At 58.6% G+C, this 18896-nt stretch overlaps 1 protein-coding gene across 3 annotated transcripts; it reads right to left on the bottom strand.

Moving 5' to 3' along the window:
• Positions 1-1027: 1027 nt before the first annotated feature.
• Positions 1028-18517, bottom strand: LOC144720531 (neurotrypsin-like). Of its 3 annotated transcripts, none has more exons than XM_078597314.1 (14): positions 18055-18517; positions 15408-15456; positions 14649-14802; positions 13127-13305; positions 12323-12464; positions 10445-10644; positions 9556-9697; positions 8105-8334; positions 7461-7539; positions 6728-6853; positions 3785-3957; positions 3077-3226; positions 2392-2602; positions 1028-1637 (listed from the first exon to the last, which is right to left on the bottom strand). In XM_078597314.1, the coding sequence occupies exons 1-14, from the start codon at positions 18097-18099 to the stop codon at positions 1385-1387; spliced, it is 2133 nt and encodes a 710-aa protein (XP_078453440.1). In that variant the 5' UTR covers positions 18100-18517; the 3' UTR covers positions 1028-1384. The 3 variants fall into 3 exon arrangements, with proteins under 3 accessions (XP_078453440.1, XP_078453438.1, XP_078453441.1); XM_078597312.1 differs by having other exon boundaries at positions 1028-1640; XM_078597315.1 differs by lacking the exons at positions 12323-12464; positions 13127-13305 and having other exon boundaries at positions 1028-1640.
• Positions 18518-18896: the final 379 nt, after the last annotated feature.

Below are 18896 nucleotides of genomic sequence, written 5' to 3' on the forward strand. Positions count from 1 at the left end.
TGTGGCATGGTCAAAGCAATTGCCGGAAGAGCGTTCTGGACTGTTCCAGCTAAACGAACATGATCATCACCACCACCACAACACCATTATCACATCATCAACACATATTCCAATGTCAACATTATCAGCACCACACCATCATCAGGATCACCATCGTAATCATCACTGTGACCATGGCCACCATCACCATCATCATGGAACATCAACCTCAGCATACGCCAAGCAACGGGGGCGACTTGTAGGTGTCGTGAGTCGCCCTCCAATGAGTGACAAGCAACGATGGACCCACGAACCCATACCTATGACCCTGTTAGGGACCCGTAATTACACATCTGAATCCTTGTTTAGGAACCCATGAATCCCCTTTGGGAACCCATGAACCCGTCTAAAGGATTGATGAACCCCCACTCAGGAACCCAACAATAACCCAGGAATCCCCTTTGGGGACACATTAACTTCTGTTAGGGTCATACATTAAGGACTTATAAACCCTTGGCTATTGAACCATGAACTAAGGTACCCATGTGCCCCTGTTATAGGGACTTGTGAACCCCTGATTAGTGACCAATCAGCGCCATAATCAGGCCTGGCTCATGTGAGGGTGGCGAGTTGCACGTGCAAGCCGCCGCAAGCGACATCTTCATCGTCCACCTTGCCGCTGTCACGTGACCACCTCGTCGTGTTTTAACACGTTCCTTCGGAGTGGGCAGGTAGGAACTTGGTTGGACAGTGCATTCGTGCACGACAGACAAATATGCACGACAGACAGACAAATAATCCCTGGTGGGCAGTGTGGAACCTGTTGTTCCTACCTGTATGATCTCCATCAGTGAACACGGGACACACCGCATCATCCCCCCCCCCCCATCATCGGGGAGCGTTCTCGGCACGTCCGACAGGGCAGTGGTCGAGCGTGGTTGGCATGGAACTTGGTGCAAGGAATGAAATGGGCTACCCCGCCCCCCCCCCCCCCCGGTCCCACCCCCCCTCCTCCCTCTCCTCCTGCTGCCCATACCCCCCTCCCACTCTCCCCCCTCTTCGTAGCCCGGCGACTGGGCCTCCAAGTCCGTGGGCCCCGTGCAGGTGCACCGCCTGCGCACTCGAGAGCTACGACGAACAAGTCCGGATCCTGCACGCCGATCCACCATGGCGCGTTGAGTCATCGACAAATCCCGGCTCAGAATCACCAGCTTCCCGACTCCGGAATCCTCGGCGTCAAAGCCAGGGGCGGCATCGACGGGAATCGTGGCGGATCACGACCCCTGACCCCTCGCGCTCTTCTGGCCCGTGCGGAGGTGTCGGGTCAAACCTGGCAACCCCCACAGAGTGGTGGGGGGGGGGGGTGCCCCTCACCATCCACAACCACGGCCCCCCCTTAGTCGCGCTACTGCGATGACTGTATGGCCGTCACGCGATGGATCCAAGCGACGTAACGCGACACGCGCGTGTACACGCCGGGGGAGTCGCGCTCCCCGCAGCCGTGGCCCCACGACGTCACTGCCGCTACCACCCAGCGGCCCCCCCTCCCGCCACCGCCGCCGGGGGGGGCGGCGTCCGCTCCCCGCAACGACTCCTGGCACGAGAGGGGCCCCCCGCTGTCTCCTTGGCAACTGTCACCAGCTCCTCCTCCGCCGCTGCTGCTGTGATCGATACAGAGGGAGGGGGGCGGGGGAGGCTGAGGGGCACGACAATGCACTGCTGCTGGGAGGGCTTTTCAACCATACTTCACCGTTCTGGTCATCAGTGCTGCTCAGTGCCGGTTTGGTAAAGGCTGGGAGTATAGTCGTGGGAGCATATTGGTACAGTGCAACCATTGATGTTGCTGCAATGCCCTCGACGACCCGACAACGCAGCTCCGCAGCAGCAGCAACAGCAGCAGCAGCAGCCGATCGCAATTGCAGGGCTGAGGTTCCTCGACGCCCAGGGGAAGGGAGTTTCGCAACATCTGCGTCGTGACCCACCAACCCTCGCTGCTGCGTCCGCGGTGCTGGGTTACGGGCAGCCACGTGCAACGCAGCCGCCACCACCGCCAACGTTGCCCGCTAGAGACGTTGATGCACGCAGCACACCCGCTCCATCAAATCGTGACATCGGGGTATGGGTGTGTCGGGCACTGTGTTGCATGTACAATTTAAAAGCACTCAAATACCATTACGGAGTCTGTAATGTGTACTACGTGAAGGGTTTACGGTGCATTTAAAACGTTTATGAAATGGAACAGAATTCCGTTATGCCGTGGGTTACTTTTTTTTTAAAGCCGCCGGTTCCACCGTCTGTGCCCAGACGTACGTTGGCATCACACACGCGCGCACTTGCCCCCGTGCCCTTCCACCCCTCCCCCACCACCCCCACCCCACGGCGAGCGCGCGAAGGGCACGCGAGGTCTCGTACCCGTGCTGCGTCGTCTGCTGGCGACCCCATTGGCCGCCGATGCCGCCGTTGCTGGAGGCGTCACGGGGGGTGTCCGTCGGGGTCGGGGGTCGCGACCCTCGCGCGCACACCATGCGGCCGCCCTCGAAGCGGCCCCCGTAGCGCAAGCGGCACAACCGCCCGGGCAGCACCGACACACGCGCCTCCTGCAGGGTGCGTGCGTACGAGCGGCCTGGGGGGCCGAGGGAGCCGGGGGGGGGGGCAACGGAGACCAGGAGGAGTGGGGGCACAGTGGTGTCATCACAGGGTCATGGCGGGGTCGGACGACGAGGAAAGAGGGATGAGAGCAGAGGACAAAAAATATGGTGAGAGAAGAGATAGAAATAAGACAGGAAGAGAGAAGGCGGTGAGTGCAAAAGAGAGTTTATGAGAGTAAGGGAGAGAAAGGCAGATGAAAATCAAGGGGCGGGCATGAGAGAGTGTGAGATAAGACAGAGAAGAGAGCGCTAGGCCAGAGGCAAAGTTCAGAGAAGCATAGCAAGAGAGATGGGAGAGAGACAAGGGGAATGGGAGAGCGATAGGTGATGATAAGAGATGAGACAGCAGAGATATCAGAGGCAGGGAAGGGAAGGGCAGAGAGAGAGAGAGAGATGGGGCAGCATGGAGAGAGGGACAGGGGAGATCTCGAGGGCCCACGCCGGCTCACCCGTGTCGCCCCAGCCCGTGATGAAGCAGGAGTGGTGGCGGCGCGGCAAGCGCCCCCGCCGGCCCGGCAGGCACGCCGGCCTCACCGCCTCGCTGAACGGGACGCACGTCCCTCCCCCGGGAACTCCAGAGCCCTCCGCTCCATCCGGGCCTGCAGCGAGATGCAAGGTCACAGCCTGACACGGCTCCCCTCGGATACTCTACATAGACCCCCGCCCCCCCCGCTTGCTATTAGACAGTGTGGTTGTAATGGGGGAGCGGTGGTGCAATGGTTAGCGCAGCGCGCTATGGAACTGGCCGCCCGCGTTCGATTCCTGCTCACCCGTCATGGGCCTCCCTCTAGCTAGACTCATCATATAAGTGATTTGTTCACCTTTGCTATTCTTTGCACTCCTATCGTGTTTTTTGTATCGTTTGTTGTTGAAATGTTGTGACCCACCCCGACTCGCCACCTGCTACAAAAAGAGCTTTGAAGCTCATCGGCTTCCTCAAGTATAAATACAAATTCTGCTTCTGATTCTAAATAAGTACCTGGTGTAGTGCGGCAGCACTGGGGAGACAAAGGCGGCCGAGCGTGGTGGTGGCAGCCACCCATTCCCACGTGTGCCGAGCCGGCCTTCACCATAAGTGCTCGCCAACAGCACTTGCGCCGACGGTCTGTTAGAGGCTACACGGGGAAGGCGGGGGGGTATCTTCGCACGCGCGTCACCTGTGTGCAGGGTGGACACGCGCAGGAGCGCGATGTCGTGCACGTGCCGCGTCGGGGAGTAGCGCTCGTGCACCACGATCCGCTCGACGCGCAGCTCCCGCTCGGCGCGGTCGCGCACCAGCCGGTGGTGGTCGCCCACGCGCACCGTGTAGAAAGCGCCGCCCGTGCCGAGCCTAGCGGGGCAGAGGGCCACACCCAGCGGTGGTCACGCCGCGGCCAGGTCAAGGTCAAGAGGTCGTCGGGCCCATAGCCGTCGAGGCCACCGCCGCACCTTGTCGTCAATTCTCCTCCGCCGGGTGGTGCAGCTACTGCCGCACGGTCGAGACACGCGCACAGTCACGTGACCGTGCACATGCGTGGCCTTACCGTGCCGAGCGGGGGCGGGGGGGTCACGCGGTGCGGTCACCGAGAGAGGATTTTGCTCGTGCTGGGTGCGTGTGGAGGTTATCGTTTCAGTATTAACTCATCGGCTCCGCTGACTGCACGGGTTTTTCTTTGATTGCCGTCTCGAATTTAGTTGCTCTTCGTCGTGCGGTGGAGACTGCTGCCAACCTTGTTCAAGGGCAGACTCTAACACCATTTTTGTTTTCACCCATTCATGTACCTCTACAAAGTATCTGGAGATGCTGTTACATAAAAGTGAAGATAAAAATGTGTTTAGCCGCGTCTCCAACAAGCGAAGGTCAAACTGTCTGGGAGCCGCACGTCGCTGTGGCGCGTCGCTGTGACGACACGTGGCTGCAGCGACACGTGGCTGCAGCGACACGTGGCTGCAGCGACACGTGGCTGCAGCGACACGTGGCTGCAGCGACACGTGGCTGCAGCGACACGTGGCTGCAGCGACACGTGGCTGCAGCGACACGTGGCTGCAGCGACACGTGGCTGCAGCGACACGTGGCTGCAGCGACACGTGGCTGCAGCGACACGTGGCTGCAGCGACACGTGGCTGCAGCGACACGTGGCTGCAGCGACACGTGGCTGCAGCGACACGTGGCTGCAGCGACACGTGGCTGCAGCGACACGTGGCTGCAGCGACACGTGGCTGCAGCGACACGTGGCTGCAGCGACACGTGGCTGCAGCGACACGTGGCTGCAGCGACACGTGGCTGCAGCGACACGTGGCTGCAGCGACACGTGGCTGCAGCGACACGTGGCTGCAGCGACACGTGGCTGCAGCGACACGTGGCTGCAGCGACACGTGGCTGCAGCGACACGTGGCTGCAGCGACACGTGGCTGCAGCGACACGTGGCTGCAGCGACACGTGGCTGCAGCGACACGTGGCTGCAGCGACACGTGGCTGCAGCGACACGTGGCTGCAGCGACACGTGGCTGCAGCGACACGTGGCTGCAGCGACACGTGGCTGCAGCGACACGTGGCTGCAGCGACACGTGGCTGCAGCGACACGTGGCTGCAGCGACACGTGGCTGCAGCGACACGTGGCTGCAGCGACACGTGGCTGCAGCGACACGTGGCTGCAGCGACACGTGGCTGCAGCGACACGTGGCTGCAGCGACACGTGGCTGCAGCGACACGTGGCTGCAGCGACACGTGGCTGCAGCGACACGTGGCTGCAGCGACACGTGGCTGCAGCGACACGTGGCTGCAGCGACACGTGGCTGCAGCGACACGTGGCTGCAGCGACACGTGGCTGCAGCGACACGTGGCTGCAGCGACACGTGGCTGCAGCGACACGTGGCTGCAGCGACACGTGGCTGCAGCGACACGTGGCTGCAGCGACACGTGGCTGCAGCGACACGTGGCTGCAGCGACACGTGGCTGCAGCGACACGTGGCTGCAGCGACACGTGGCTGCAGCGACACGTGGCTGCAGCGACACGTGGCTGCAGCGACACGTGGCTGCAGCGACACGTGGCTGCAGCGACACGTGGCTGCAGCGACACGTGGCTGCAGCGACACGTGGCTGCAGCGACACGTGGCTGCAGCGACACGTGGCTGCAGCGACACGTGGCTGCAGCGACACGTGGCTGCAGCGACACGTGGCTGCAGCGACACGTGGCTGCAGCGACACGTGGCTGCAGCGACACGTGGCTGCAGCGACACGTGGCTGCAGCGACACGTGGCTGCAGCGACACGTGGCTGCAGCGACACGTGGCTGCAGCGACACGTGGCTGCAGCGACACGTGGCTGTGCCACCACCACGAAGCTTCCCCCCTCCCCCCAACCGCCGCCAGGGTCTCATTGTCAATCCACCGCCACGAAGGTGAATTTGTTCCACTGCCTCTCTCTGAACCAGTCGTACAAGTTCCACTGCCGCTGCTGCGGCTGCGGTGGTGGTGGTCGTGGCCAGCAGAAGTGCACCGAGGGGGAGGGGGGGCAATGGGGCAGTTTTCCACCCCCCACCCCCACCCCCTCCATGGACATTTTTCGATGGGCGTCGTACGTCACCGACCTTTTTTTGAGACGTTTTTTTTTCTTTCTCCTCCACAAAAATGTGGAACTGCAGTCGTTTCCGACCTCCCCTCGGCAGGGAAACAACGTGACCCCTGTGCAACGTTTGGCTCGGTGCGCCACTGGGCGGCCAGTCGAGCCACGTGACCCCTGCATGCGTACCCCTGCGGTCGTGCCGTACGGCCCTCCGACGAGTTTTCCGGCTGTTCGGCACGATGTCTGACGTGTCAGTCCACGTCCCTTGGGAACTTTGTTCAGCTTCTTCACGAAACTCTCCCGAGCGCGTTGCGTGAAACGTCGGACATCGCGCGGGACACAGCACGGAAATGCGTCCAAGAGCTGGCCTCTCCACGGGCCATCTGCAGGGAACTTCCCACTAAGAGCTACCCCCCCCCCCACCGCAACTCCTTGTACCCCCCCCACCTCAACCCCCTGTACCCCCCCCACCTCAACCCCCTGTACCCCCCCCCCCACCTCAACCCCCTGTACCCCCCCCCCCCACCGCAACCCCCTGTACCCCCCCCCCCACCCACCGCTTGAAGCAGTGCGCAGCAGTGAGGAGCCAGCAGCTGCTGATGAGCGTGGCTCCGCACAGGAGGCGACTCTCAGTGTGGGGACCGGCGCGCACCCACACCGAGGCCTGCCACGGCCAGCCGCCCCTGCGCACACGGCAGACGCATGCACACACGCACGTGTGTGTACACGGACGCACGCACACACACGTGTGTGTGTACACGCACGTGTGTGTGTGTACACGTACGCACGCACGTGTGTACACGCACGCACACGCGTGCATTCATTCCCACGTGCAAGCAAGCGCCAGCGCACGCATGTACACATTCACAAGTACAAGAACGCACCGACACACGTGCAGACCTTCAGCGGTACTCTCAAGATAAAGTTCCCCCGTAGAGCGTTAAACACAAACTGTTGGGCCAAGTGGCGCCAGCAAGCAACTCTGAAGGCCGGCACAGCACACGAGGGGGCGAGTGGCCAGCACCACGCCTTGCCGCCCACCTGTCTCCCTCGCGGCGAAGTTTACGAACCGCATCAGGTACTCGTTTAAGGCTGAGTCGACCTAGGGGAGGCACATGGATCGGTTCATAAATTCGTCATTGCCGCTGGCCATGAGTGGGAATCGAACTCAGGTGCCCGGCTTTGTCGCGCAGTGCGTTGACCACTGCGCCACCACTCCCCATATGCACTCACTTACATGGACGGACACACGGACGGACACGTGAACTAACAGACAGATGCGGGCCCCACCTGAGCGACTTTGCGCCACCCACGATCCTCTTCCTGCGGTGATTGCCCAAGCGCCGTCCGCACACCTCAGAGAGGGGACCTCGGTGTGGCGGAGGGGCCATGCGGGGGGAGGGAGGGGGGCAGCACCGATCACGTCGACTATTCAAATGAGCTCCCCAAAATTCAGAATATAAACGTCACCAAAGGGGGGTTGCTGTTTAAAACACGCGTCCCGAGCCAGAGGAATCGATAAGAGCCGATGTTCCCCGAATAGAAACACCGAATACATTGAGTTGACATCTCCACCGCTCCCCCCCCCCCAATCCTACCTACAACATTCGACAGCCCCCCTCAACCACCCACTCTCACTTCCCCCCTCTCACTCCCCGCCATGCTACCCACGCACGCTTCGTTCCTCGATAACCTGGCCACAAATCCTCCCTTTAACTTCTCCCCTAAACCCCCTCAACTGCACCCCCCACCCCACTCTACCTCCCCAACTCCCCCCTCTCTACCTCCTCCCCACCCCACCAGCACTTCCTTCCCCAACTCTTCCTTCACTCGCCCCACACCACCCCCTGCACCCTCCAACTTTCCCCCCACCCCCACTGCCCCCCACTCTCCCCCCGCCCCCGAGGGGGGGGGGGTGCCCCCGTGCCCCTCACCATCAGCGAGCTGCGCGGCGTCCCCGGGGTGGTCCCCGAGTCGCGCGGGCTCCGCGTGCTCCCCGCACACCACCCCGGCGTCCTCGCTGTGCCGGCAGTTGTGCTCGTGGGACGCGAGGTGGGCGCACTGGCCCAGCGCGCGCTCCCAGCCCGAGCACTTCACGTTGTCCAGGTGGATGGGGCCCGAGCCCTCACCGAAGAACGCCATCCCCAGTGCCCGCGCGGGGCCCCTGCATGGACGATGAGGAGGGGAGAGGTGGGGGAGGGAGGTGATGGTCACCGCCGGTGTGTCAGGAAACTGGGAGGCGTCTGTGTTCAGGTGGCAGGAATTGGCCGGTCCCGGTATTTTGAATAATAAAAATATCCAGGAGAGCCACGCTGAGACGCACAACTCGTGTTCAGGAGGCTCCTGCAGCTACATTGCGTTTTTATATTAAGATGTCATCAGCCAATACACTGCACACTTTTGAGAAGAGGCATTGGCTGATTGAGAACGATGTCTGAGTTTGGTCTGTGGCAGAGGTGGCAACGCCCAGCTGGTAAAGGTCTCTTGGCGAGACTCCGTCAGGCGGCGAGGAGGACACGGGGATCACGTGACGCCTTGGTGCATTGCGTGCAACACAACCTCGTCAATCATCATAATCACTAGCCGGATGAAGGCCTCCACAAGCTGCCACCACCTTTCACGAACGCAACTTAATGGGAATGTATTGACAGAGGGTTCGTACGTGTATATACACACACACACGAATGTGCACCCATACATGTACACGCACGTAGTGTAGTGGTTAGCAAACTGTGCTACGGACCAGTTCTATTTTCAGCTCTCGGCCAACATCAGTGACGAATTTTTAAACCCGGTTCTGGGCCTCCCCGAGGTCGACCCAGCACTCAAATGATCACCTGATTGTAGTGCTTCAACTTCGATAACCGGGAGAGGACAAAGGCGGACCGGCATGGCCGCTATCCACCCCACGCCCTCGTAGGCTCACCGTGCCGCCACGGTGGCTAGGAGATGTTAACTACCTCGCCTGGTATGCAGGAGGTCGTGGGTTCGACCCCGATCCTGACGCCTGCTGTATATTTGGAGTTTGCCTCTCTCTCGCATCATCATCACGGTGGCTAGGAGATGTTAACTACCTCGCCTGGTATGCAGGAGGTCCGTGGGTTCGATCCCGACCCTGACGCATGTTCTCCCCGTGGTCGCGTGGATATTTCTCTGGGTCTTCCGGCTTTTCCCTCCACATATGCAATAATGTGGCTACTGCCATACATTTCCACGTGATGATAAGGCCACTTCGTCGAGCTATCATTTGTGATAGCCAAGTCGCTTCTGAAAGAATAGACACGCAGCTCAGTGGGACCTTGCCTGGTAAAATAAAAATAGTTTAGTTTTGGAGTTTGGTTCATCCTGTGACGGCTACTGGAGTGTCTCTGTGTGGTTCACGCACGGGAGGCCCAGCTGCGTGCACACCACGGCAGCGTCCTTGTCGCTCCAGCCGTCGTCGCACACGGTGCCCCACTCGCCGGCCACCAGCACCTCGACGCGGCCCTCACGCCGGCCCTCGCCCTCCACCAGCCGCACGGGGGGCCCTGCCTCGCACGCGTCGCGCACGGTGACAGGGCAGCGGTCGTTTTCACGGATACTCCTAATTGGTCGATTGATATTGCCGTTTGTTAATGATATGGCTTAGTTATCCAGCAGAGCCACGCTCAATCGTAGGGCTCGTTTTCAGGAGGGTGATTCTGCTGCTGCTGCACCTCCGATTAACACGGTTGGCTATGTACGGTGCAAACTAAGTTTAACATATATACAATGGGGAATTTATTCTAAGATTATTTTCAGCCGATTAATGATGAGTCGTGTTTATTACAACAAAGCGTGGGAGGAAATTCTCGCACCTGGAGATAGCCCACGCATTGCACGAGGAGGCAACGCTCCATCCCCGTACAGCTGGAAACAGATGGCAATTAGTCCACCTGGTATATGGCGAGCCAGGGGTACGGAAAGGGAGTTTCACAACAACATCTGTGCGGTGTTCCGCCAACCCTCGCTGCTGCCTCCACACTGCAGGATTAGACAGCCACGCGCTGCAGCAGCAGCCACCGTGCAACGAAATGGAATCACGCAGAACACCAAAGCCAAAGATCCCTCGTATAGCCTTAACAGGCTGTTGGGACAAGTGCTGTTAGCGAGCACCTATGAAGGCCGGAACGGCACACGAAGCGGTGGGTTGACCACGCCCGGCCGCCTTTGTCTCCCTAGCGGCCGATGTTTACTACGCACGGCACAAGGTACACTCAAGGTGCCCTCCCTCAACCCCGCCCGTGCGAATCTACCGAGCGCGGGGGGCTGCGTCTCGGGCCCCCCCTTGCACAGGACGCCCGCGTCCTCGAGGTGCGAGCAGTCGTGGCGGCCCCACTCGCTGTGCCCGCACTGGCGCAGCGCCGCCTCCCAGCCCCCGCACGCCACCTCATCCAGCAGGATGAACCCCGAGCCGGGCCCGAACTCCAGCTCCCGGGACACCAGCGCCGTCCCCCTAGTGGCGGTGGGGGGAGGTGGGGGGGCGTGTGGGGGGGTGGTGAGCAGTAGCTGAGAAGGGGTTGGTGGTTGTGTAAGTGTTGTTGCTTGACTATTGTTAGGTTCGTTTGCCCAGGGAAGCCTCACTGAGTCTCAAGACTCTTTATTCGGGAGGATCCTGCCACGTTTTCACAGTCCCGGGCAATGCTTACTCTGTGCAAACCCCTATTGAGTAGTTTTCGTTGTAAATTTACTTTTAAATGTGGTAAATTTGATTGTGGTGGTGTTGGTGATAGTGGTGTAAGTGGTGGAGTAGTTAGTGGTCGTGGTGGAGGTGTTAGTAGCGGTGGTGTAGGTGTTAGTGGTAGAGAGAGTGGATATGGCAGCAGTAGTGGTGGTTTTGGTAGTACAGTAGAACCTCTGGTCACGACCATAATTCGTTCCATAACTTTGGTTGCAACCCGATTTGGTCGTGACTCGAACCTAATTTACCCATTGGATTGTATGTAAATACGATTAATCCGTTCCAGACTCCTATGAACTGTATATAAATATTGTTTTTTTAATGATTTTTAAGCACAAAAATAGTTAATTATGCCAAAGAATTCACAGTGTAATAGTAAACTAAATGTAAAAACATTGAATAACACTGAGAAAACCTTGAACAACAGAGAAAACTAACATTGCTGCGTCAAGGTTTAGAATTGTTCAACAAGATGATTGTTTCGTCTGCTACATCAGTCGGTCGATTCTGAGAGAGAGAGAGAATATTCGTATGAGCAATTCATGTTTCTATTGAAAGTAAGTTAACGGTAATATTTGGGTACAGTATTTTTTTGGAAGTATTCACCGTAATATCGTGTGAGCGTTTACTTCACCGCATCATCGTATGAATGATGCGAGAAGAGATTAACGGGTTCTTATGTTAGCGATTTACGTACTCGGCGCTTTTGCTCTCTAAATTACGGCTTGAATGAAGGGGGAGGGGTATGACTACACTCACAAAATTAATATCTTATATAACAAAAGTTATATACAGTTATATACATAACTGTTATGTTTTGTGTAATTCAACAAAACAAACAAAACTTAACTCCGAGTTCTCTCCGAATTTCACTAGTCCATTCTAGACCCCACAGTTTTTTAAAGAGTTTTAATAGACTGATTACAAAGCGAGACTGACTGAGCAAGCGGCCACACGTGGGTCGCTGTTGTAAACAAACAACAGGAAATTTGGCGCTTACAAAAAAAAATCGGCCGTGGCTATGTTTGATCGCCACCCGAGTTTGTGTTCGTGACCAGATTCAAAAATTGTGAAATTTTTGGTCGGAACCCGATTTGGTCGTGGTCAGAAGCGTTCGTGACCAGATGTTCTACTGTATAGGTGGTGGGGAGTAATTGTGGTGGTGGTGTTGGATATGCTGGTAGAAATGGGCGATGTTGGTAATGATGGTGGTCGTGCTGGTGGTAGTTGTGATGGTAGTGGTGTATCCTGCTGGTGACAGTACTAATAGCGGCAGTGAATGATGGACGAATGAATATACTGCTGATGATTATTATGATTACTTAAGAGATTATAATGATGATGATTGCTACTGATACTACTGATGGCTGAAATAATTGGATTGATAAGTGCCGATGATGATGATGCTGATGATGCTGCTGCTACTGATGATGCTGCTGTTGATGCTTCTCACGGTAGGCCGAGCTGGCGACACACCACGGCCGCGTCGCGCTCGTCCCACTGGTCGTCGCACACGGAGCCCCACTCCCCGGCGTGGTACACCTCCACGCGGCCCTCGTGGGGCCCCGAGCCCCCCACCAGCCGCACCGCGCCCTCTGTCGCCCCACGGGATCAAGGGGCATGGGGGATGAGTGGTCACGGGGGCAGGAGAGATCAAGGTGGTGAGTCTCACGTCTTTGTGACGTAGTTTCGGTTTGATCGGCATTATCGTCGTCACCTTCCCTTGCCGGGGTCCTCTGTTTTTTTTTTATTGGGGCGACTCGTTTATTCCATCTCATTTGTACTGTCCGTCTCGATTGCATCATCTGTCGCGCATGTTCTATCCATTGACAAGGCGATGCTATTTCTAAAAATACAACTTTGGATTTTAACAATTTCTAAAATCGGACCGCCAGAATGCCATGTGGTGGGCGTGCGTATTTATAGAGGGAGGGCGGTCACGAGGGGAAGACAATGAAGGTTCAGAGCCTCCATCACTTGAACAGGAGCAGGGGACCCACAGCACGGAGAGCTGGGGAAGGGAAGTTGCGGGAACAGACGATGGGGGCAGCCAATGAGAACGAGGGACCTCGCACTGAGCGGAGGCTGACATGGGGGATTGACAGGGGGAGCAGAGAGCGCGTGGAGGGGAGTAGCGCGAGACAAGCTGGGTCCCCACCAGACCATCCTGGAGCTTTGAGTCCTTCCTTCTCCCCGTCCAACGCAGGGGGAGTGCTGTGGGGTGAGGGGAGGGGGCGGGGGGGGGGCTCTCCCTCACCGCTGTGGGGGTCGCAGGAGACCCCCGCATCCTCGCGGTGGGAGCAGTCGTGCTGGCCCCATGGCGCTCGCTCGCAATCGCCGAGCGCGAGCTCGTTCCCCGTGCAGCCCCCCTCGTCCACCCACACGGGTCCTGTGCCCTCGCCAAACCGCGCCCAGGTCCATGCGCGCACCCGGCCCCTAGGCGCACGGGGAGCGGGCGGGTGGATGGAGGAGACGCAGCAGGGGCAGGGTTAGGGGGCACGGGGACGTGGAGGAGGAGAAATGGGAGCACGAGGGAGATGGAGGAGACGCAGGGAACGTGGGGACATGGAGGAAGAGACGCAGGGTCGCAGAACATGGATGGGGAAAATTATAGCTATAAGCACACGAGGGGCATGAAGGGGGGATGAGGAGGAGGAATTCAAGGATGAGGAGACACGGGATCATGGGGATACTGGAACATGGAGAGAATACTGGAAGAGACAGGAACACGAGGGGATAATGGATGGTTTAACAAAACACACACAATGTGGATGTGTGTGTCGTTTGCTTGACAATGGGCTGATCGTTACACGCGGGGCTTAAGATCTCGCTCGACATTCTTCCTGGATACGCTACTCGGGGATGGCTTGGTTCGGGATTATCGGTGTAAGGCACTATCATTAGAGTACAAGGTAGGTCTATCGATTGTAATCCTATCTAATTTTACCCCATATTCCTATGAACAGCTTTATTAAAAGAAAGCTCCATGCCCTTTTAGGTTTCTCCAACAAATGTTAGGGGGTCAGATCGCGGGAATGAAATGCGTGTGTCGTACTCCCTCCTCCACCCGACATGGCCAATGAAGAAGTAAAAGTCCCCCCCCCCCGCCCCCGTGAGTGGGAGTGCGAGGTGTGTAGCGGATGATCGCTCTCCAGCACGCCAGGGGTGCTGACCCAGCAGTGACACACTAGCAGCCCGTTGGCTCACGTGACGACTTTACTGAATTGGCTGTGTCGGGTGGAGGAGGGCGCACGACATCACATTATACTCACGCGATATGACCGCAAAAATCAATAGCGAAAACGCATTTGTTTATTAACCACCGGTTTCACCAACACAGGGCATGGGCTATCCACGGCGCCCGTCACGCGTTCCTGCCCCAGGCTGCGAGATTGACCTCTGGGTTAATGAGTCTCGACGGGCCCCTTGCCCCTAACCCCTCAAGCTCCCCCCCCTCCCCCCCCAGGCCTCCCTGGAGTGGTCTGGGGGCCCAGACGTCCCCAGCAGGAGGCGCTCCTCGTTGGTGACATCATCGCAATTAGGATCTCTGGGCCGCGATCAATTCCCTGAAGTGGGACTCTGCTGCACGACGTGGGAGGTTAATTAGCGGAGCGCGACGTCACCGATCGCTCAGGGCCGGACCGCGGGGATGTGTGGTGGCGGTGACGTCATGTGGGAGAGATGGTGGTGGTGGTGGAGTTGGTGGCGGCAATTGTAATGATGCTGCTGATAGTGCTACTACTGATGATGCTGATGCTGCTGCTGTTGATGTTTCTCACGGGAGGCCGAGCTGGCGACACACCACGGCCGCGTCGCGCTCGTCCCACTGGTCGTCGCACACGGAGCCCCACTCCCCGGCGTGGTACACCTCCACGCGGCCCTCGTGGGGGCCCGAGCCCCCCACCAGCCGCACCGCGCCCTCGACCACCAACCCTGCACCGTCACGCACGCGTACAGCAGAGACCACTCACCAGCCCACCGCCCCCACCGCGACTATACAGCCCCAAGAAACTGTTGGGGGCAAGTGCTGGTGAGCCAGCAATATGTGTATGTGTTGCATGTGTGTGTACATTGAATATGTGTGTGTGTGTACATTGTATATGTGTGTATGTATTGCATGTGTGTGTACATTGTATACGTGTATGTTCTGCATGTGTGTGTGCATCGTCTCTGTGTATGGATTGTACTTCAAACTGTCCACGCAAGCAAGTGGGCAAAGGGGCATGACGCGCCTCTGGAAGGGAGCAGGGTCAGAGGTCATGAATGACGCACCGAGGAGATGGAGCAGTGGGATGTCGCGCGCGGTGGGGTAAAGCGTAGGCAACTCCCCACCTCTTCCAAGACGTCTGGTCAGCGTGGATTGAGAGTCGTTCAAACACATGTTTAGTAGGGGCTTTCTAAGAACCCCCATCTAGCGGAGGCCCTTCCAACAGAAGTGGCACGAGCAAGCCAAGCCACGGCAGGACTGCACCTATACCTACACACGTGTGCGTGTACACGTGTGTCTGGCTGTCCGTCCATGCGGGGTTGGGTCTTACCTGCGCGCGGGGTCACGACCCCTGGCTCCAGGGCCCTCGTCCTTTGCTCCTGGGCGCAAGGGAGAGCAGAGAGTGAATGGGGGACCAGGAGGGGTCAAGAGTGAGCTGTGGGGGAGGAGGTCAAGAGAAGTCCAGCTTGATGGGCGGTGGGGTGGGGTGATGGTCAGCAGGAGATGAAATTCGCTCACGCTCTGACCCCCCCAGCCCCCCGTGCCCCCCACTCCCAGACCCCAGTCCACCCCCCCCCCCCGGGGGTGCCGAGTTTGGGCTGAGCCGCGGAAACCCCACCGACTTGGCAGCGAGAGAGGAACACGACCAGGGGTGCCTTTAAGGTGTCTCGTAACGTGCGTCTAGGAATACCGGGGCGCGTTATGGGGATTGGTGGAAATGTCGTTAAATTTAGCGCCTCCCGAGCTGAGGGCTCCCAAGACGTGCAGGGGGGGGGGGATGATTGTGATGGGAGCTACAAACGACATTCGGGGAAGATTTCACATTCCCCCTCAATATCAGGGAAAACACTTAGGGGGTGTTTGTGATGCATGGGACTCGCGGGGTAGGGCAAGACGAGGGACTCTCACGGTGGGTGGGGTGGGGGTGTGAATGGTGGTGGTGGCAGTGTTGTTGATACCGATGGCTGTGTGGGGAGCGGTAGTGTAGCGGTTTGCGTGCTACGCTACAAATCCAGCGATTCGCGCTCACGGTCAACACCAGTGACGATTATCTGAACTCGTCTTGGGCCTAACCCTAGGTCGACTCAGTCGCAAATGCGCAACTGGTGGCGATGGTAACTTACCCCTCGTGTTCCGTACTGGCTTTTCATAGGTGTTCGCTTACAGCACGTTCCCCAAAGAGGCTGCTACGGCTATACGGGCGATCGTTATTGATGGGGATAGGTAATTGTGGTGCTGGTAGTGGAGGTGTTGGTTACCATGTTGATGGTGTAGCTGTCGTTTATATTGGTGGCTAGTTGTGGTTGTTAGTCGTGGTTGTAGATGCGGTGGTAGGTAGTTGTGGTGGTGATGGTGATTGGTTGTTGCCTAAGTTCTGCAATTCAGGCTGTGTGGGATAGTCCCCGGAGACAGACTAGACTACGACTCAGGTAAGGCCCACTGAACTATGTCGCTTTTTCAGAAGCGACCTGGCCAAAAATGATAGCTTAACGAAGTGACTCACCACGTGGAAATGTATAGTAGTAGCCAAAAACTCTAAATGTGGAGGAAAACACAGAAGTAACCGGGGAACAGTCCACGGGGCGAACACGCAAACTCCAAATATACAGCAGCAGGCGTCAGGGTCGACCCCACGAGTTCCTGTACACCAGGCGAGGTAGTTAACATCTCCCCCTCGCGACGCCCCGGATGGCAGGGGCAGCTGGTGATGCGGCTTTCATCCAGCAGTGGAGAGACAATGGCTGCAGATGATTGTGAACAGAAGTGGAGCGGTTGAGAGAGGAGGAGGAGGAGGGGGAGGTAGGGGATGGCGGGTGGGACGGAGGTTGGTGGGGGGCGGAGCAGCAATGAGTGGTGGTGCTGAGTGCAGACGGAGCATCGTGGGAATTTCAAAGGTCGAATTCACGGCGAGACGAAGAGAGGTGGGGGGGGACTTGGCCGGGGTGAGGAGTAGGGTGAACGCGATGTATGAGTATCGGGTGTAGGGAGTGGGGCAAGGTGTGCGTGCGTGCGTGCAGGGTGTGCGTGTGGAGTGAGGTGTGAGGGATGCACGAGTGTGAGGTGTCGGGTGTGGGGGTGTCCGATACGTGTGTGGGGGCTGTTACATTGAGGAGGGATGGGGGGGGGGAGTGCGGGGCCCGGGGCGATTCCCACTGCGTGGACCCCCAGGACGCCTTCAAACTAAACCGGACGTGTCACATCTGATATCGACGTCAAAGCGTGCCACCGACTCACCCTCCCTTCCCCCCAAAGCACGGGGCCCGGGGCGATCGCCCAGATTCGCCGTACCCTAGGGATGGCTATGCGCACAGGTTAGAGTTGTTTCACGATAAGCAGTAGCCGTTTTTATAATCGTTGTACCGGTTTTATTTACCAGATTTTGTTACAGGCGGTTACCGGTTATAAAAGAAACAAAATATGTTAACAGCCCCAGTTTAGGTGTGGGGGGGTGGGGGGGTTGGATGGTGGGTGGGGGGGTTGGGTTGTGGGGGGAGTTGGGTGGTGGGGGGGGTTGGATGGTGGGGGGGTTGGATGGTGGGTGGGGGGGTTGGATGGTGGGTGGGGGGGATTGGGTGGTGGGGGGGGGTTACGTCTGGGACCCACGTGCTGCTGCTGCCTCCGTCTTGGCCTCACTGCGAGCCGCGCGTGCGATGAGGATGGGGGGAGGGGTAAGGGGGAGGGAGGGGAGGGGGCGCGGGGGAAGTGAGAGCTGTAGGGCAGCAGGGTTTGGAGTGCTGCTGGTGAATGGGATGGTTGTGTTGCTTGTTGCCGTGTTGTTTGCTGTTGTGACTCTGTATGGCTGCTTGTTGTGGTGTTGCTGTGTGTGTTGGTATGTTGCTGGCTGTGGCTACGTCTCCTGTTGTGTTGTCGGTTTCATGCATTTCTGGTTGTATTTCTGCGTGGTGTTGCTGGCTGTGTGTTGCTTGCTGTGTGTGTTGCTGTGTGTGTGTGTTGCTGTGTGAGCATCACTCACGCACCCGCAGTATCGCCAGCAGCGCGCAGCCCAAACCCAGCAGCCGCATGGCGACTCGAGACGCCGGCTCGCTCACGCTCGTCAACTCGCGCGCTCCCTCCTGCACTCTCTCTCTCTCGCTCCCCACTCTCCCTCTCTCTCTCCCTCCCTCCTGCACTCTCCCTGTCTCTCTCCCTCCTGCACTCTCCCTCCCTCTCTCTCGCTCCCCACTCTCCCGCGTTCATGCACTCACATTCTTTCTCGCTCTCTTCATCCCGCACCCTTGCTCTCTCCCCTACCATCTATCTTGCACACTCCTTTCACCGTGCACGCTGCTGCTCTCTCCTCTCCCGCGCGCTCCTTCTCTCTCTCTCCACCGCTCTCTCTCCTCTCTCTCTGGCTCCCTGTGAATGAGCTCCGCGAGCCCGGCGAAACAAAACAGCTGACTGCTGGTGACGTCACTGCTTCGATTTGGGTGCGGTCCCAACCAATCATAGCGCACTGGGTCGCCCCCCCCCCTCCTCGTCCCCCCCCCCTCCTCGTCCCCCCCCCCCTCCTCGCCCCCCCCCTCACCCCCCCTCCTCGCCCCCCTTCATCACCTCTCACACACTTGGGGCCATCCCATTCCAGCAGCTCTGCCCCCCCCCACGACCCCCAAACAACATTACATCACCCCCCCCCCCCCCGCAGAACAGAGCCGTGCAGGGTTCACAGTTCGACTCCTCTCGCGAGGCGGGAGAGGCAGCGACCCCTCCACCGAGCCGCAGTCCACCCCCTTGCACGAGGGGGTGGGGGCGAAGAGAAACGCTGACCCCGGCTAAAGGGTAAGAGGGGGGAAGGGGGCAGAGAGGCGATGGGGGTAGGGGG

The sequence above is a fragment of the Lampetra planeri genome, chromosome 9, assembly GCF_965212315.1.
Source record: "Lampetra planeri chromosome 9, kcLamPlan1.2.h2, whole genome shotgun sequence".
Taxonomy (NCBI): domain Eukaryota; kingdom Metazoa; phylum Chordata; class Hyperoartia; order Petromyzontiformes; family Petromyzontidae; genus Lampetra; species Lampetra planeri.

Bases quoted from the DNA above. Each gene is read 5' to 3' on its own strand.
- LOC144720531 (XM_078597312.1), bottom strand. From the start codon at position 18,099: ATGCGGCTGCTGGGTTTGGGCTGCGCGCTGCTGGCGATACTGCGG. The intron at 13,306-14,648 runs GTGAGAAACATC...CCGTGCGCCTAG, and splicing joins TGTCGCCAGCTCGGCCTCCC to GGGCCGGGTGCGCGCATGGA. The intron at 8,335-9,555 runs GTGCGTGAACCA...TCGTCCATGCAG, and splicing joins TGCACGCAGCTGGGCCTCCC to GGGCCCCGCGCGGGCACTGG.